This window comes from Akebia trifoliata, chromosome 11 (assembly GCF_017979445.1).
Source record: "Akebia trifoliata isolate Shusen 1 chromosome 11, ASM1797944v1, whole genome shotgun sequence".
Taxonomy (NCBI): Eukaryota; Viridiplantae; Streptophyta; class Magnoliopsida; order Ranunculales; family Lardizabalaceae; genus Akebia; species Akebia trifoliata.
The window spans coordinates 30988166-31009224 of NC_141385.1; the positions used below are offsets into that span (position 1 = coordinate 30988166).

At 35.3% G+C, this 21059-nt stretch overlaps 1 protein-coding gene across 1 annotated transcript; it reads left to right on the forward strand.

The window, feature by feature from the left end:
• Positions 1-2408: 2408 nt before the first annotated feature.
• Positions 2409-17381, forward strand: LOC147391265 (small G protein family protein / RhoGAP family protein). Its single transcript, XM_086457998.1, has 9 exons — positions 2409-2514; positions 2810-3084; positions 7213-7275; positions 7364-7382; positions 8647-8745; positions 8959-9036; positions 9114-9358; positions 15862-16024; positions 16969-17381. The coding sequence occupies exons 1-9, from the start codon at positions 2454-2456 to the stop codon at positions 17103-17105; spliced, it is 1140 nt and encodes a 379-aa protein (XP_086314124.1). The 5' UTR covers positions 2409-2453; the 3' UTR covers positions 17106-17381.
• The last annotated feature ends 3678 nt before the right edge of the window (positions 17382-21059 follow it).

Genomic DNA, 21059 nt, shown 5'->3' on the forward strand with positions numbered 1-21059 from the left:
CTAACTCATTGATGTGCCATGTGCAAGAATTATAAATTTATTTCATCGAGATACACAACTGCACATGTTTATTAATGTTACTACATTTGGGATTGACATGATACAAAATATTAGTAAAGTCAAATACAAAATATCTGCAAAATATGATTATATAATTAACCCCAATAACTCAAATAAGGTGTAGACGATCACGATGAGGATGATTGTGATTGTTTGACCATTCCACCATAATCTCATCACCATCCAAATAGGAAGAGAAAAGAAGAGAATTTTTTTTTTTTTTTTTGTTGAAAGATTCCACCCTAGTATTATTATTAATAATTTTATTTTGAACTATTCCACCAAAAACTTAGCTTGTTGAGGTCATTGGACAACTAAATTTTGGAAATCCAACTTTCAACATCATATGATCCATAATTCAACGTGTTATTCTTATAGTGGATAAGTTAACAATTACATTCAAACAGAGCCAAGTCATAATAATACGGCCAACGTGGATAACTCCAAAAATATATCGGTTCTACGCACTCCATGGAACAGTTATTCGTTGTCCCTCTTTAGAACTAGCCAACAAAATCTGTTACCGAGTACAAGAAAAACCAGACACGTGGATTCATTTAATGAGTAAAGACTAACTGACCTAAGGTGGGCCCGTGCTCCCACATAGATTCTCTCTCTTTCTCTCTCTCTCTCTTGAATAGAGAAAGCGAGCGGTGGACTCTCCTCCATTTCTCTCCCATCTTCCGTTCGAGAAATAAAAAAAAGGGTAGGAAGATTTCAGATTTTTGATGAAATTTTGGATTATTGTTCTATATTGTGTGTTTTCTTTTTTTGCTAATTTTCTTCTTCTGTTTATTTATTTATTTTTAATTTTTTGGGTTGTGTTTTGATGATCAAACCGATTGATTCTTGCAAAATTGAATTTTTATTGATGGAGATTTAGTTTAGATTAAAGGAAAGATTTATTACGAGTTTCTGATATCTGTATAAGTTTTCCTTTTTAGGTATTTATGAGAGAAATTCTTTAGAATCTGAAATTAGGGTAAGAATTGACGCTCGTGGCTGAATTTCATGATTGGTTCTGCAAGAAATGATCTATTGTTGAATTTTGATTAGCCGTTTAGGTTGATTGAGATTGTGTTCTGTTGTTATGGAGATTTTGAGAATTTTAAGTCAAGAAATTTGAGTGAGCGGTTAAACATCTAATTTGTGATGGTAATAAATTGTCCTTTTTTTTTTTTTTTTTTTTTGATAATTTATAATATTTATACATTGAAGTCACACATCATGTATATATATAGGGTCCCGTTCAGCAACAAACATTTTGACAAACATTTTGGCAAAACATTTTTCAAAACATGGGTTAGAGGTTTTTGAATGGGCTGATTTTTGGTGAGGATGATCTCTACTGTGAGGAGATCATCCTCACAAAAAATCAGCCCATTCCAAAACTTCTAGCCCCAGTTTACAAGTTGAAAAATCGTGGACCGTCCATTTTTTGTAAACCATTTTTGATGGGGTTAGAAGTTTTGGAATGGGCTGATTTTTGGTGATGATGATCTCCTCACCGTAGAGATCATCCTCACCAAAAATCAGCCCATTCCAAAACCTCTAACCCATGTTTTGAAAAATGTTTTGCCAAAATGTTTGTTGCTGAACATTTCCCATATATATATGTCTATGTAAACATAAACATATATATGTCTATGTACCTCGATAAGTACATAATTCTTTTTTTGATACTCAAAAGGAAATGTACCCAATTCCAATGCCATTGTGTGTAACTGAATTGATGCAAATCAAGTAAACCCAAAATGAAATATTTCATGAACAATTTGATGGAAGCTTGATGAGAATCAGAATGGTACTCAGAAGCAAGGTTTAAAATCTCTTTTCAATCAAGAGAAAATTTGATATTGTATCGACCAACACAATGATATTTTTCAAAACATTCTGATACAATCCAATAAATTTTGAAATATTCCCAAACATTCAATGTTTCATGTCAGCTTCTGATATTTTGAACCATGTCAGAAGCATGCATCACAATCTTACCAATAACTGGAAAGAATAAATAATCAATAATCAGAAGAAGAAAAAAAAGCGATAGTATTGTTCCTATCCAAAGATAAAGATATATATATTTTTTAATTGAGAGTAATTTTTACAAAGTAATTCTAGAATAACTTTTACTATTCAATGTCTTTTACGGAGCTGAATCTATTCAAGACCTTTAAGATATTGCTTTCTAGCATTCCCATCTTAAATTTTTGGGTTTTGATTTTGATATATATGGACTAAACTAAAGTGAGTAAATTTATATTTTCTTTTTGTATTTTGGATTTGCTTCATTATAGTGCAGGTTTCTAATGCATGCGATATATTTTGTTTGTTGTATGTGGGAATAGGTTTCATTACGTATAGTTTGGGTTTATCCAACAAGAATTGTTTCCATGTCTTCTGCTTTCTCACCTCAGTGGAATGGGGAGGCAAGCGACTTCTTTTCTTCTTCGGGTAAGCTGTAAATTTCTCGCTGCAACTTCTTTGAAGCATTAGGAGTTGTGGATTAATGTCTATGTTATGAGTACGGTTTCGGAGGCCTATTCTCATTGGTCCATGTGTATTGAAGGCATCTCAATGTTGGTAAAATATGGGTATTTGGTTAATTCAGATGCCCTTCAATACATGTGGGCCAATGAGAATGTGGGATCTCTTAGAGGTCTCCAAAAACAAACTCCTATGTTATAATTTCTTTCCCTTTTTTTTTTTCCTCTCATCCTCTGAGTGTGTGGGAGAAGTTCTAATGCAGGGGTCAAACTTAAAGAAGCTGGGCAATCGGCTGGAACATTTGTAGGAGAAGCTGCAAAAGATGCAAAAGGAAATGTGGCCAATGTGGTAGGACGAGTTGGGTCATTGGTGAAGAGTCGGTGGTCCATTATTCAGGAGGCCACACAACGGCCAGGATCAAGAGATGCCGTGCAAGAACGCCTTATTTCTGCTGCTGCTTCTACAGGCACATTGCTGAGGAAGGGAATTTCTGAAACAAAGGACAAGGTTGTTGTAGGAAAGCTGAAAGTTGAAGAGGTAATCTTCCATAGAAGTAAAAATGGTGGATATTCTGTTACTTAATTGAATGATCAATAACTCCAAAAGTTACAACATAGTTAAATGTAGTTTTGCCAAGGGGTTTCTTTAATTTTCCTCAACAAGGCTTTGACATGTGCATATCTTGTGTATCTACAACTATTTTGCATTCTGGTAAGGTAGTTAAACTTTCTTGACTTGTTTGAAAATGTAAGAAATGATGAATTTTCAAATATCAAATTGAGTAAACTAATTATAAAGTTGTTATGATTTCCTATTAATTATTTGTTTAGTAAACTAGTAGAATTTGGTGTTTTACTTACTTTGCTAGTTGAATTTTATTAGAGCCTTTTTGGGGTAGTGGTTATGGTGGTTTGGGGTTGAGAGAGGGAGTCTTTGGAGGAAAGTGATTGCTTCTAAGTATGGGGAAACTGGTTTAGGATAGGAGAGTGAGGAGGCAAAGGGTACTTTGGTTGTAGTGTGTGGAAATGTATTTTGAAGGTTTCTCAGCAGTTCAATAAAGAGAGAAGATTTAAGGTGGGTAGAGTGGAGAAGGTGTGGTTTTGGGAAGATAGTTGGTGTGGGGATTCTCCTTTATCAATGTAGTTTCTTTCATTTTATGCGGTATCTTTGAAGCGGAACATGACTGTTAAGGAGTGTGCTACTCGTAACGGGATTGATCTTGGTTGGAACTTGGGTTTCGGGAGGAATTTCAATGATTGGGAGATTGCCGAGGTTGCCATTCTTCTAGATCTTCTCAATTCTCATCATCTGGCAACTAATGAGGAATCAATGAGGGAGGGGTGGAAGTAAGGATCGAAATTTCTCTGTGAAAACTTTCCATTGGGCTCTCTTGCCTTCTTGTCCTAAGAGCTTCTCGGCTTCGTCTTTTTGGTTGTCCTTGGTTTTGACCAATATTTCTTTTTTCACTTGGTTTGCCACTCTCAATAAGATCCTTTCCTGGGACAACTTAGTAAAAATGGGGTTTCAAGTCCAAATCTTTGCCATCTTTGTAAGTCTAGTAGAGAAATGGGTAATCACCTTTTCATTCATTGTGCTTTGTCTTCAGAAATCTGGGTTCAATTTCTCTCTCTAATCCAGATCGTATGGGTCTTTTTTTTGTTTGTGGAATCTATCTTTGTTGGGTGGAATTTTAATATCTTTTCGAGTAGAAGCAAGTATCTTTGGGTCACTCTGACCTTTGCCATATGTTGGGATCTATGGAAGGAAAGGAACAGAAGGATCTTTTAGGGAAAGGAACAATCGATTCGTGATGCGAGCTTGGGCATTCTGAGACTCCTCTTTCTTTGGAGCAAGTTGAACAAAGAGTCCAAGGGATTGTTTTTTGAGAATTTTGTTTTTAGATGGGATGCTTTATGTTCTTAGTTGGTCCCCATTGAGGGGTGGCCCTTTTGGGTCGTTGTTTTGTTTGGTTGTTTTTTTCGCCTTTGCTTTGTTATGCTTGTCTTAGTTTGTAGTTAGCTTTTTGGAGGATTTCTCATCCTCTTTCGTTTTAATGAAATCTAGTACTTATAATTTTTTTTTATTGGGATACATTATTAAATGTTTTCCAATTTTTTTTGTAAATTTAGCACCATGTTTCGCTAACTTGAATAGAATATAATCAAAATGAATGAAGAATTCACTTGGTTCTTCATTCCCTTTAGAGATGAAACTCCTTGCTCTTTGTGTGGTGAGGATCCAGACAAATAGATAGATTAAATGGAAGGATTCTACTTAATTTTCTATACTCTATCCCCTTTATCACACGTTGGTCTCTTGGTGTGGGAACATGTCATTTGTGAGGTGCTTGACCATTGATACTTAGTCTATGGTTATCTTCTGAAATAATTTATTTTTGATAGATAAGAAAAAGATAAGAAACAGTACAAAGGGGAAGGTCGAGATGACCCTCCTAAAAAGCAAATGAAAAATTAAAACAACCACCACCACCACTAAGGCAAGACAATGCTACAAATGATCTCCCACCAAGACAAGAAATCCTCAAAGAAAATCCCTTTGAACTCTTTTAAAGATTTTGCACCAAAAGAATAAGATCCCAAGAGTTGATCTAATTAACTCTTGTGGCGACTTTGCCTTCCCTTGGAAAATTCTAGCATTTCTTTCTAACCAAATGCACCAAAGAACTGTGAACGGTGTTAAATTCCAAATAAGCTTCTTTGCATGGCGAAAACCCAACCCCGACTGGAGCCATTCCTCAATGACTCCTCTAATAGAACCCGGCGCACAACACTCCACCCCAAACAAAGAAAAGATATGGTCCCACACTCTTGAAATAATTAGATATTAGAAAAATGATTCTAAAGAATCTTTTCAAACTAAATGGTATACAACTTATACTTTTATAAATCATGTAAAACTCTTTATCAAACGTGTTAACCATTATTTCATGTGCCATTTATTCAAAATCCCAACCATGATATTCTTCCTTAAATAAGAATGTGGATTCCTTGTTGAGCATTTTTCAGGTTTCATAGAATCAAATCAACCACCCAAAGCACCCAGAATTGTAGCTTAGATCGGTGTCGTGAATTAAATTGATTTACATGAATCCTAAGGAACCCATGAGCCCTCATGTCTAAGGACGATAAGTAAGTAGCACATGAGAATTACACATCACCATGATGAATTCTCTTACTCATCCATTCACGGCACATATCTCATTTATATATTCACATACAGGTCTAGTCTCTACTCCCATGACCGAGATAAGTCACTACATCTTATGGCTACCATGTGTGTGCCAGCCATATAAGTAGATGCCCAGCCTCACCCTCACCTGTGAACATTTAAAGGTTTACAACGAACTCGATAATCAAATCTCCCACATGCAGCCCAAAGTTAAATGTTTGATCCTCCTACAATGTTACCTCAGGATCTCGATTTCATCTCATGAAGTACTATGCATATTAGATAGACTTTTATCTTAAGGTTTTGGGTGGAGCTCTTCATAATGGTTTTCCAAATGGTGAATCCTGAAACTGTATCCAAGCACACAAACACACACACACATATATATATACATTCCTCGATTTTGGTCCAAGGAAACCAAATAGCCATGTCCATTCCATTTCGAAAACACGTGGCTATAACACCCAAATTTTATTGATTAAATTGGGGAGTGGTGGTGTTCATTTCATTATGTGGAAGTGCATAATAATATTTTTTGGCAAATTAAAATCTTTTAAGGAAAAAATATATATATCAAGGAATATAATAGGGAAAAATGTGGAATGGTGGTTCGGAAGAAAATTTTGGTCTTCAATGAGATTGTAACCCTTGATGGTAAGGAAGTGATATGCCTTTAAAATTTTCATGAAAATAATAAATATCGACATATGGAATAACACGAAGTGTGGAGTGGTGGTTTGGAAGAAAATTTTGGTCTTCAATGAGATTAACAATTGATGGTAAGGAAGAGGTATGATTCCTTTCCTTAGAAGCTATGTTAGTTGGACACTATAATACAGATTTCCTTCTTAAGCCAGATGCCTTGTTTCTTTAAATGTAAATGTCCTGTCCATGGGGTGCCCTAGGTCTTTGTCGCATATGGGTAACATAGCTTAGAACAAAGATATTAAAGAAAAAATCTGAAGGCTGACAACTAAAAGATCAAGCCTTCTGTTCTTTTTTGGGCTGTTTTCTTTAGTTTTCATTGGGATGGTTGGACATTTCCTTGATGTGTTGGATCTCTTCTAAAGCTGGTACATCTATGCCTTTTCCTCCCGAGGATGATATCTAAACCATTATGTGCTATATCGAAATCTTATAGGTATTAGTTAGAGAGTTTGGAGGTTTGTTGCTTTAGGTGTTTTTAGATGGAATATAATTGTAGTGGAGAGTATTAGACACTTTGGTCTTTTTATCTTCTTTTTTTTTCCCAATTTACTGCTTCTTTTTCTTATTAGTAGGTCCTCAACCTCCTATGCATGTAAATTTTACTTATAAAAAATGAATACTTAATAAAATTTCTCTATATATCTAGAAAACGAGGCTATATTCAAGCATGCTCGAATGTAAATTCTTGTAATTCTTTTCGACTTTCAGTTTTGTGAAGTTAAGATGGTGAAAGTTCATGTTATATCTTTCTGTGGTAATTTTCTTTAGGTGGCAAAGAAGACTGCACAAAGAAGCAAGAGTATTTTGACGAACATTGAGCGTTGGCAGAAGGTACATAATGCATTTTTTTTAAAGAAAATAATCAGTTTGTGCATGAAAATTGCACTTTTTAGTCTTGATATTTTCTTTTGTTTTGCAGGGAGTTGCAAGCACTGATGGTGAGATTTATATTCCTTCAACCATTTTGAATTACAATATTGAGGGTTTACAAGGATGGAAATTGTTGACTCCCAACTCAACCAGTAGTACGTAGGACTTTCTAAGGGGGTGGTGCGTGTGACCGTGGGATTAGTCTCACCCGAAGGGCGGGGATACCCATGATAAGCAAAAAAAATTTACGTTTTAAAATTATTTTTCACTGTTCATTTTCAAGTACATTTTAAGGTCAAGTACTGACTTTAAATTAGTTTAATAACATTCTTGTCCATTCATTTTTTTTACAGAGGTTTTGTTGATGATTATTTGTTAAAGGAAATAATATGTTATCTGGCTATACATTTACCTGTATTCTTTGTTTTGTACAAATTCTTTGGATTATATTAATCTCATTTACCTTTTTTGTATGGATCCTAGTTATGTTTTGAAATCTACGTCATGTTTAACAAGGTTCCAATGCACATCTGAACTTTTGGACTAAAATCTTGGTTCTATTGTCTAGATAGTTCTTGATCCTTACGAATGCAATATTACTGGATACCTCTTTTTCAAATTTCTTTGTGAAGTAAAACAGTCTTGTGATACTCAAATACACCATTAAGTTTGACAGAAATATAGTTGTCTGATAATTGTTCATCTTATAAATTCTTGTATTTATAAATTTAGTGGGCAGCTCTATGATTTATTGAAATGTTTTGTTTTACTTTGAGTACATTTTTTCCTTATGTTTATTTTGATAAAACCTTCTGATTTAAATTATTTTATTGTAACACCCATGTGAATAGATACATTTTTTTGTTGCTTCAATAGAGCACAACTTGGACAATAGATCAACTTTAGGTTTGGTGGCCTGTAAATAGGTGCTTTTGTGACGGAGCTCTGTTAAAGTGCTACTTCTAAGTTACCTTTTTGGTAAACATATTCTTATTTTCAATTTCAAAGAACTAGATAGATACCCTTATAATGGTATCTGAATGTTTCAACACTAATGTGATTCTTGAAGCTCTGGCTAATGAAGTGATTGAAACATTCATGGGAAAGTTTTCTTTTTTTCTTTTTCTTAAATGAATTATTAACGAAGGAGGTTAGAGCATAATCAGAGGCAGAGCAGCTTACTCAGTATTAATTAGAAGTAGAAACTGGTGATGCTTCTATTGGTGGAGACTGTTTATAAATTTGCATACCCTTAGTATATAAATTATCATGTCCAAACTTCCAGTTGCACCGAAAAGGCGATCCATTCTGACTTCAATTTTTTTTCTCTAGTATTTGGAGTTCCAGTTGAGATAATTGTACAACGTCAACAATCAAGCAGGCCCATTCCTCATGTTTTGGTCAAATGTGCAGATTACCTCATATTGTCAGGTAAATAACAAGAAATGGAAATAAAAATAGGTTATGTTTGGTTTGTGATGTAGTTTTCTGAAAATATTTGTTGCATCTGAAAACTATATTTTTTTTCACCCACAAAAATATTTTCCAGACAATTACATGCTGCAAACTTTATGCCACCATAGTATACAGTGTATCACTGAAAATAATCAATGGGTTGCTAATATTTGTTGTTATGCCTTTCAGGGTTGAACTCAGAATACTTGTTCAAATCTGAAGGAGACAGGAAAATTATTCAACAGTTGATTTCGTTATACAACCAAGGTATAACTTTTTGAACGCTTAATAAGCTTAGACATAATTATGAACATAATCATGTTTGTCGTCGTTGTATTTTACAGATTGGAATGCATCATTGCCAGAGGGTGTTAGCCCACTTGAGGTTGCAATTTTGGCTAAGTGTTACATTGCTAGCCTTCCTGAGCCACTCACCACGTTTGCGCTTTATCATGAAATTAGAGATGCTCGTTCCAGCATACAGGCAATGAGAAACATATTGAAGAAGCTTCCAAATGTAAACTACATGACACTGGAATTCATCACTGCATTGCTGCTTTGTGTGAGCCAGAAGTCGTCTCTTAACAAGGCAAGCACTTTTTGTCTCTTTTTAGCTAAAAGAATTAGTTGACTTGTGGGAAAACCCATCAACTATATCTGATAAATGCACGAGGGTATGCTGATCTTAAATAAAATGTTTACCCTATTCTGTCAAATACTTAATCCCAAAATATGGGATTGGTTTTGTTCAATTTTGTTTAAATCCATGTCTTACATTAATTCAGGGGTCCTAAATATACTCTCACTACGTCAATCAATCCATGTCCTTTTTGTTCTTCCGATCACTCGTTATGAACCTTCAGCTAGCTTGTTCCTTTTAACTGGGACTGCTGTTGATCTTTGTTGAACATGACCACACCATTTGAATCTACTTTCCCTTAGTTTATTATATATCATGGCTATTCATACATTGGTCACATATGCATTCATTTCTTCTTCTTTTTTTATGTCTTTCCACTCATCAATCCAACTTCCTTATCTCTTATACACTCAATCTTCTGAACATATTGTTCTCTAATTGCCCCAACATTCAGCTCCATGTAGCATAGTTGGTCTTACTACCATCTTATAAACTATTCTTTTTTGGTTTCATTGGGATGTGCAAACACATGGCACTCTAGAAACACCCCTCCACTTTAATTATCTATGGAGGGTATCATCCTCAAAGTCTCAATAGTTTGAAAGTTATTGTGGAAGCATAAGTTCAATATCTTTCTTTTGGTTCTCCAATCTAGTATTCTTGAAAGCACATTTTTATGTTTATGCTAGTTTTGAAAATGTGGATGTTTGTGTTTAATGTTAATCAATGTGATTTTCAATTTATCTTTTTATTGGAGAATGGTCAAGATTATTTTATTTATGCAGTGAATGGGATCTTTTGCTCTTTTGCGTATAAATATGAATGCATTACTTGCATGTGTATGAGAGCATGTGCGTGGAAGTTTACATTGATGTCTATGTCATGGATTTCTTGTCACATGACGAGAAGAATTATTTTATTACTTTCACTGATGACATATTGAGATATGCATATTTTTACCTATTGGAGACCAATGATAAATGTCTGACAAATTCAAGATAAACAAAGAAGTAGATAATAATCCTAATCTGAAGATTAAGTCTGTATGGTCAGGTAGAGGGGGAGAATATATGAAGAATGAGTTTTCTTAATTTTGTGTGAATCCTGTGATAGAGCAACAATTCACTGTAGGTTACACACCCCAACAAAATGGAGCTGTGGATAGAAAGAATGGGACACTTGAGGATATGGTTAACACAATGCTCACCAGTTCAGGGTTACCTATAAAGTTCTCTTTTTTTCTGTCCAAATTCGTAAGAGTGACACACAAGTTGGAAGGACATTTTATAAGATTTCCTAATGTTGGTTACTTTTGAGCAAGGGATCTACCTCATGATAGACTACTAGACAACAAAACTTCTAGGGTACGGTAGAAAGGTGTTCGTTGTATCTTGATTGGATGAAAGTAAGGCCATACAGATTCCTAAATTTTGAGTTGCCACCAACAAATGCAATAATTGAGTGTGTTTTTGATTGGTAGTAATTGAGTATGTTCATGCTAAGTTCTTTGAGAACATGTTTCCTTTGTAGTCTTGAAACTGAAGAGGGAGCAGTTCAATCTTTGTCTTTTTGAAAATAAAATGAATAAAGCCGAGAGGGAGTTCTCAAGCTAGGGTTCTAAAGGGTTTTGGGCCAGATTTTAATTTGTTTGCCATAAAGAATGACCTAGATATGAGGAAGTTATGCCCCTACATAATATTATCTTTCGGTGAGAAGCAATAGAGGATGGAATGCACTCAATAATGTCCAACAAGACTAGGGTCTTGGTAGATTTACCTTGTAAGAACTAGACCTATTCATGCAAGTGGATCTTCAGGAAGAAGTTGAAAGTTGTGGCAAGTGTTGAATATTGTGTCATTTGCCTTCGCTCCCGAGTGTCACGTGCTCAAGTATCGGGCCCCAGTTGGACTCGTGACCCTCTTATATTCATAGTTGCACCTTCCCCATCAGATTGGTCTTTTGGGATAAATGGTTTGTCAATATGGTATCAGAGTGGGTTCAAGTCTCCTTGAGGGAATTTTCCATCCTTATGGGTGAGGGGGAGTGTTGAGTGTTGTGTTATCCGCCTCCGCTTCCAGATGTGACGTGCTCATGTATCGTGTCCCAATTGGACCCGTGATCCTTTTATATTCATAGTTGCGCCTTCCCCATTATATCAGTCTTTTTAGGGTAAATGGTTTATCAACAGCAAGGCATTTGGACCAGTACAAGGGGAGACTTGCTAAAGGAGAGAAGGCCTTGTCTAATTTGACATGTTTGCACCAGTAACAAGGATGGCCTCAATTTGGTTTCTGATTTCATGGCCACTATACAATATGATGATTCATAAGATTATTATCCTGTAAGGGCAATTGCAGGAAAAGTCCATGTACAAGTTTGCAGGGGTGAGATAGAGCATCTGATCTTATGATTCTCTCATCATTAGCACTCTAACGATTACTTTGATTTTCTTGATATCAAGCATCTCGGAAGTTAGATAGAGACCTTTGTTATTAGACTAAAACGAGTTATTTAGTAATATGACAAGTCAATGGCGTCAAAATTTCAAGTGAATCGATCTTAGATAATCAACATAAATGGTTATTGGTTATAACGGGGAATAGGAAAAGTGGAAATGATCATCCCATATTGATATCATCCATCCTTCCCCAACAAATAACCACAGGGTCTTCAACATGTTCAAGGTTTATATTGTACTAGTCAAAATACAAGAATCAATGTTATTCTCATCTCCATCATCATTATCTTACATTTTTTGGGTAAAATGGTCACCATCATCTTCATCAAGGTCATATCCTCTTAGTAGTGCATCAAGCTCATCTTTCAATTTTTTTTCCGATTAAATCGAAAAAATCATGATTTAATTGTGAAGTATGTGATTTAATCTAAAAAACAGCAAAGGTCGTGTCTTATTGAAAAAGTCACAATTAAGTCGAGATTCAATCGGTGAAGGAAAAAGTCGTGATTTAGTATTAACTTTTCCAATAAATCGGAGAAATTGCTTACTATGGTTCGAATTTGCAAATCTCAACATTGGGAGGACAATCCAATTTTCCTAGACTGAACCATGAAAAAGAGTCAGAAAAGGGGGAGAATTCCAACTCCAAGAGACTCTTGTAGAATCGAAAATGGTCAGAGTGATTGAGGAAGAAGAGGAAATGTCAATGAAAGAGGAAGAAGGCAAAAAATTGGAGGGAAAAAGTAAAGCCTGAAATGTTTAAATGGTTAATAGACCATATAATCAACATCGATGTATCCCTTGGCCTATCAGAATCAACCAAGAATAGGAACCCAACGGTTATTCTTACGGTGGCAATTGGTGAAATGAAAGAGTTGGAGGTAGCATATCACCAATCAGATACAATGTCAGAATCAATGGAGGTGAACAAAGGGGATAAAGAGGGAAATCTTGAGGCCCACAAGGAAGATAGTTTTGTAGTGGGGATAGAAATGAGTGAGAAAACACATTTGGTGGGTAGCGTTAGTTAAATTAGGGACCCATTTTCTAAGTCCGAGAGGAGACCCAAGTTGATCAGGCTAGGGGCTAGGAATAAATGTGTCATTTCCCAGAGATTAATGGTTGTGTCAAAATAAGTAAAAATGGGATGCAGAATTTGTTTAAATGGGGATCAAAATTATTTCATGGAATCTCGAAGGATTATATGAGAGTAAAAAGAGCTTCAGTTAAGGAGATGATCAGATCGAGGGACCCTCATATTGTCTCAATTCAGGAATCAAAAGTGATGGAGGTGAATGAAAAAAAACATTAGAGAGGTGTGGAGCCCTGAGATTGGGTGGGTAGTCTTACCAGCTATAGGGTCATCAGGAGGTATCATAATGATGTGGAACAAAGCTTTTATCTTTGTATTGAATCATTTTATTGGGGCTTTCTGATCTCAATTCTTTGTCAATGTGCTTTGGAAAATTTTACTTGGGTGTTTTTAGGAGACTCTCTCTCCTTTCTTATTTCTTGTTGTAGCTGAAATTTTAAATTGTGTGCTGAGAAGGGCAGTGGACACAGGAGCAATATCTGGGTTCAAAGTGAGATTGGATGGGCCAATAGCCTCCTACTTAGTTTTCAGACAACACACTTATTTTCTTGGATGATTCGATGAATCAGATAAGATTCCTTAGGGTTGACTGATCTGTTTTGAGGTGATTTCCAGTTTTTAGCGAAAAATCTCAGAATGAACAAATTTTTTTTGCAGTGGATCATTTTGATAACATTTCCCGACGGAACATATCTCTTGGTCGTTTTGTGGATTCATTTCCCTCATATTTAGGTCTTCCACTCAGAGCAGTTTATAGGAGCAAATCTATATAGGACCCAGTCAAAGATAAAATATGGAGAAAAATCAAGTCTTGGAAATTGAAGTGTCTTTTAAAAGGAGGAATGCCATTGATCAAGAGTACCCTTTCGAGTTTCCCAATATCTTTTTATCTCTATTTTCCATCCCTAGAAGCATTGAAGTTCACATAGAGAGAATGTGTTGCAATTTTTTACAAATGGCGATAGGAAAGTTCATTTGATTTAATGGAATTAGATTTGTCTACTGAAAAAATATGGCAGACTTGGCATTAGGCATCTGAGGACAATGAATAATGTGTTTTTAGGGAAATGGCTTTGGATATTTGGGAATGAGGGTTCTAATTATGGAAAGAGGTTATTAAGGTTAAATACGGAGTCCATAGATGTGGATGGATGGGTGGCAGTGTTAACCACCAATGAGTGCTGTTTATGGAGAGGGATCTGCAAGATTACCCAGGAATTCCGCAATACAATTGCATTTAAAGGTGGTGGGAAAATAATATGGAGTAAGATTCTGGAAGGATTGCTAGTGTGGAATTCTTTCCCTTAGAGTTAAATACCCAAATCTAGTCAGTGTATCTCAGAAAGAAAGTCTCTTATTAAAGACTTCATGATTCAGTCTGGAGACTAAACTTCATGGGACTTTGGATTTGGAAGAAGGTTTAATGATTAGGAGATTCAAGAGGCTTCCTGCCTAATTGATTGCATTCCTCAGATTCAGATTGAACCTTTGGCGAAGGACATTGGAGTATGAGATGCTGGCCTTATATGAAGTTTTCTTTCAATTTCTTTTATAGTTCTTTGATCGCCATTTGTTCAAGTCCCTTTTCAAATATTGTCATTTAGGGTCCTAAGTTTCATCCTAGGTATCTTTCTTTATTTGGTCAACCATCCTTGGTAAAATTCTTGCAATGGACAACTCAATGAAAGGGCCTGTTCACTCAGCTAATTTCTGTTTTTTCTGTAAATTGAGTGGCAAATCTATTAGTCATCTCCTCATTCATTGTCCTTTTGCTAGCAAGATATGGATCCACTTATTATTATTATTCAAACCCTCTTGGTGTTTTTGTCTTCTCTTTCAGCTCTTTTCCAAAGTTGGGTGCTAAAAGACCCCTTAAGAAAAAAAAAATTCCTTTTGGTTTTTAACCTTGTTTGTTGTGTGTTGAGGAATCTGGTTGGAATGGAACAACACCATCTTCAAAGGGAAAGACCATACTTTTCAGGAGGTTCTCTTGTATATCATGGGTCTATTATTTTGTTGGAGCAGGCTGTTTTAGGAGTTTAAAGGAATATTATTAGAGGACTTCATTTTTAAATGGGATATCGTTTGTGATTATGAGAGGCTTTCAATCTTTGGCTTTTACTCTGCCTTGTTTTGTGTCTTACAGGTGGCTGCCTTGGCCACCATTTCCTTTTGCTTCTTATTTAAACAAAGAAGGTGGATCTGAAAACAAACATTTCTAAATGGAAAGCTGGAAAGAGTATATTTGCACGGAGCAACCACGTGGGTTACGCTATTCCTAGAAGTGAGAAGAATCAAATTCTTGCATGAACTTATATGAAGCAAGCTCTAAAATGGTGATATGACAAGTTCAGACATGTAATAGCTTCAGATGGGGTATTAAGTCAATGGAAGCAACATTTGCGTTTTCAGAAAATTTTGAGGAAACTCATGTGTGATATCTGCCTTTATGTTAAAAACATGCTCAACTTTGGGACAAATATTAAATGTTTCAATTGTACGAAAGAGGTTCTTGACCTCTGAATTTGACATGAACATGAGAGGCGGATCTCCTTGGCTAAAAACCAAGTAAATGACCATAACAATGTGATCTGTTGTTTTTTTATTGTTTCTGAGATCATTCAACCACATTATTCCTCATTGCATAAAATGTGGCAAATGATTTAGAAAATGAAGGTTACCAATTGGATGACTATGTTCATTTTACCAAACTGATCTCTCACAAACTATGCTATTTAGAAAGTTTGAGTATCAAAATTTATGCCTCCGTTCTCCATTCACATTTAAGTATTCAATTATGCAGAATTGTAAGTACCTTTTTTAAAACTTGATTGGCAAACATGTCGACTGATTAGTGGGTGGTCTAACTAGCATGTTTATTTATTGATAATCTCCATGCAGATGGATGCCTGTAGCCTTGCCGTGGAAATGGCTCCTCTCATTATTTGGGAGAAGGAGAAGAGACCGGAATTTTTTGGTCAGTTTTGCCCTTATTCATCCAAAGGTACTCCAAGGAAAACCATGGATTCACTACCTACTTACAGTGCATGGGACACACTTTCAGGTGAGTCAGTTTTCTAAATATTCAGGTATATTGTTAGGTGTGTGGCGTTGTGGCTGGGGATACCCATGATTTTATATTATTTAGTGTCCCTTGGATGAAGCACGAATGCTTTGACCATGGGTCTTGACCCAAACAGGTGTTGGCTATGGTTGTATAGTTTTCTCACTCCAGGGAGGAACCTATATGCATTATGTTATTAAAAAGAGGAAAAAAGGAGACTCCCTACAAACCAATAAAAAACAAGAGAGAGAGACCACTTGAACAAGAAATTTTCAACAAAAAAAAAAAAATTACTCCTCTAAATTCCTTAGAAGTCTTGCTCCAAGAGAAGATTAACACCAGAACGGACGTAAGGACCTCGTGCATGGGGTGCTCTAATCCTTCAGAGACCCTGCTATTTCACTTCAAGCAGATACCTGGACACACGGCTTATGGGGATAATGATTAAAGGATTCTTTTTTATTTTTATTTTTAATATCATTAATTTATTTATTTCCCATTATAGTCAACTATTCTTGTTTTGAGAACCATGACAAACAAGCACACACAAATAGTGAGCATGGAAAAAGTTTTTCCGATCCTTTATTGTGTCGTTTTGTTATTTCAAGTAGGCAGATTAAGAAAATCAGTTACACCATTTTTTTTCCTCAGGAGCAATATCATTATATTCCTTGAATGCATTTGTTATGTCACCCCTTTGTGCTTTTTCTTTTGGTTTTTGAAAAGTGGTGTTTGATGGATAATTATATGCATATGGGCTTACCATCTTCTCAACTTTCTTTTTCTTTCTTCTATCTTTTTCTATTTGGGTGAGTAAGCAGGACTTAAACCCACTTAGCGACCTCAAAGTTGCATTTCAATATGTCTACTGAACTATGAGTCGAAGTGTCGAACACCTGTTTCTTTACTTATTACTCATTCTTTTTCATTTTTTATTTCCATAGAAGAAGACGATGCATCCTCTGCCATCCCGCTAGACGATGGGTTGCCCACTGACTTCAGTGCTATCGAAGTTGTTCAGTGCCTCATCGAGCATCACAATGCAATTTTCACGGATGCAAATGAAACAGTGTGGAGATAATTTGGATTGTATATATTGTTTACTTGTTCCAAAACGTCTGGTGTAGCTTCTCAAGTTGGAATCTATTGGATTGAGTTGTGTAAACAAGTCTGGAAGAGGTCTGCAACTCTGCATTTTTTGGTATTGTTGGAGGTTCAGTGATGCTATTCTTGGCAGTTTCTACAATACAAGAAAATTAGTTTGTGGGTGTTTGGCTGTTTGTAATCAATGGGCTTGTTGTATTTCAATTGTGGACTTGGACCTTTCATAAATCTTGATAAAGAGGAGCTTTCTATCTCTCGTAATCATTGCCAAACTTTAGAATCTTTACACATTCAGTAAAAACAAGGTATAATTCATTTTTTCTTTTTACACATTTTCTTGATAATTCACCAATTTTCTAGATTAATAATTAATAAATTATTAACTAATTAATAATTAAATATTTAGATTTTGAATCTAAATTATTTTTTCACGTTTTCTTGGTTATTCACCAAGTTTTTTCAGATTTATTTGTAAATGTTTTGCTATTTTATGATCTTTAATTAATTTTTTTAATTAGAACTAATGTTAACAGTTATATGTTTTAAAATTTTCACACATTTTGTTGGCTACTCACTAACTATTTTTACCCAGGGCCTGGATTCTGATTTTACAAGGGGGGTGAGAAAATGATTTGTCTGTTTGGATGGAAAATCTCATCCATTTGGGCAAACCATTTTTTCACCCTGATTTGATTTGAATTGCAATCAAACATATCCTTACTTAAAAATTCTCCCTTACCAAAATAAAATAAAGGGGAAATTGTCCAGAAAAAAAAAAACCATGGGAATAAATATTTATGAAAAATGTAACAACCAATAAGAGCCCAAAAGGTCACTTGAAGTGGAATTTTTGCATGTGTGTGTGCGCGCGCGCGCGTGTGCATGTGCATATTTCGTCTTTTTCGGACAATAATACCCTCAATCCTAAAAAAAATCAAATTGTTTCAAATTTTGTGTCATCTTTTCCTTCCTCAAAGCTAACAAAATCGAAAAGACCCAACTTTTCTTCCTTTTTCTTTCTTCCTCAAGATCACTTAAAGGTATGTTTTTTCTTTCTTCTGTTTTTTAAATAAAATCTTCGATGTACTTGATCTCTTGTTAGATCATGATCTTGATCTTGATTTAACAAGAGATCATGATGTAAGATCTTCAGTACATCTTGATCTTGATCATGACTTTTTATTAAATTTTAAGATACACCTTAGATCTTGATCATGATCATAATCAAGTTCATGATTTATTTTTTATTAAATTTAGAGATACCCCTTAGATTTCTATTTTTTAACGTTTAGGGTTTTATATGAGCCTAATTCTAAATGTAAGATAAATAATTTAGGATTTGGGGTCCCAATAACAACTAAAGTTCAATCATATATATGTGAAGCGAATTTATGTATGTTGGCCATGCAAACAACCCGAATAGTTTATACCTTAATGTTCGAAGAAAATAACATGTCATATGTGTCGTTGAGAAATAATTATTTCTTTTATCATGAAATCAAACACATTGAATAAATGTCTTCCACACAAGAAATATTTGTATGGCCATCCTGAATGTGTATAAATAGATCGATAACATAGATAACGATGAGACATCATCATCAACAAATCGAAATAAAGTTATAAATAAAATCAATTAAGATTCCTTTCCACGGTTAGTTAAAATTGACAAATCAAATTCGGAGATTTGCACCCCTCCTGTGCGCATGTCGCATGCGCATTAAGGTTTTTTGACGAGTTGGCCCCAAACATAATAGGCAGTGTAGTCCCATAGTGCCTTGGGCCCCCATGTGCGCACGAGGTTCACTCTCTTTCTCATCCACATTCAATCAAGTGCGAGAGTGGGATCCTTTATTAGTTGAGCACCACTCTTGTATTTATTCGATGTGGGACTAAAATTTGGAAGAGTTGTCTTTATAATTCTCACAAACAAGAAAGCTAAGAGAATCTTTCACTTTCAACTTATACAAAAAAGGGAAAAACACTTTTAACTTATGTTTCAACAATTGTGGAAATCTCTACATTTCACAAATAATATTTAAGAGGTCTTGAGTTCAAACCTTGTTCCCAATAAAACATACAAAACATAATAATAGATTACATGATAAAACTATGAAATTTTCAACATTACTCTCTAAAGGATCATCGCTTATGAGATAGGATCCTAGTATGATTCGATCTCTTTTAGAAATCTCTATAAAATCCAGTGGAAGCACACGTTATGGGGGATCAATTTCAACAAAAAAAAACCCCGAAAAAATCTAGTAGAAGAAAGGAAAAAAAAAGAAGAAGAAAAGAGAAAAGAGAGAATAGAGGGTGAAAAACTCGCCTCGGAGGTCTTGAGTTCAAACCTTGTCCCCAATAAAACACACAAAACATAAGAATAGATTACACGGTGAAACTATGAATTTTTCAACATTACTCTATAAAGGATCATCGCCCATAAGGTAGGATCTTAGTATGATTCGATCTCTTTTAGAAATCTTTATAAAATCTAGTGGAAGCACACGTTATGGGGGATCGAATTCAACCAAAAAAAAAAAAATCCAAAAAATTCTAGTAGAAGAAGAAAAAAAAGGACGAAGAAGAAAAGAGAAAGGAAAGAATAGAGGGTGAAAAAGTCACCTCGGACCACTCATCGATCTCACGCATTGTTACCACCCCTATTAATACCCAACAACATCTCCTCTTTTTCGTTTTCTTTTTCTTCCCAGACCAAACTCCATTGAACCCCCATTAAAGCCAACATCTTATCTTCGTTTTTCACCCATTAAAGCCAACATCTTCTCTTCATTTTCCACCTATTAAGACCTGCACATTTTCTTCGTTTTTTCATCCACTAAAACTAGCACCTTCACTTCCATTCTTCAAGCCTCCCAATATGACAGGTCCTTGTCAAAGCTATTATAAATAAGTAGAAAAAATTCTTCTTAGGGCGAGAATGAACCACAATATTTGGATTTTTTTTCTAATGAACGCCCCTTTTTGCTGCATACTAGAATAGTTTAAATACATAAGGGAAAAAAACAACCTTCTCTTAAACTTACAACCTTAACTAATAAAAACAAGGACTCCAACAACTATTAGCAAATAAATAGTTAATACTGATTCAAATAGCAAAATAAAAACTAAATATTTCAGACTAAGTCTTCTAACAAAATTGTGCCAGCAAATAATCCTCAACAGCTCCTTGCATTGCATGTTTCTTATGTTAGGAACCTTGGATTCTTCTTAGGAACACGTTGCGATCTTCTTGGCTTATCAATACCCCCGTTTTTCACTGGAACCATGTCCTCAAGGTTCATGTTTATGAACCGATCTCGCAACTCTTTAGTAGCTTCCCACGTAACATCGTCTAGATGTACGCATTTCCATTTAACAAGTCTTTCTTCAACAAAATGTGATCTTTTTTTAACCCAACGTGTATCCAAGATGGTTTCAGGTTCCATGATAATTTCTTCACCATCATCAGTAAAAGGTAATTCAACCGTAGTATCGTTGGACTCACCCAATGTCTTTTTAAGCAGTGAAACATGGAAAATGGGATATCTTGTTGCACTTCATGTATTGTGGATTGCAGGCAGACCGCAAACATAGAACTTCCTTGCCGTAATTCCTTTGAAATAACTTTTAAGGATGCAGCTTGAATGGGTTGGGTATCTGTCCTTTGTAGCTTGTGAGTTTGATTTTCCCACTAGAACTCCATTGTAATTTTTTTCCAATTACATACAATTGTTCCCAATTGTTATAACCATTGTACGCCTAATACCAAGTCCAACCCTGTTAGTGGCAAAGAGTAGAGAGTAAGGGAGAAGGGGATACCTTGCAGTAACACATGCACATGCTCATACCTCCCTTGGCACTTCAATGGTTTTCCGTTGGCTACCCTTGACATTGAATGGCTCAGTTGGAACCACAGGTAAGTGCAGCA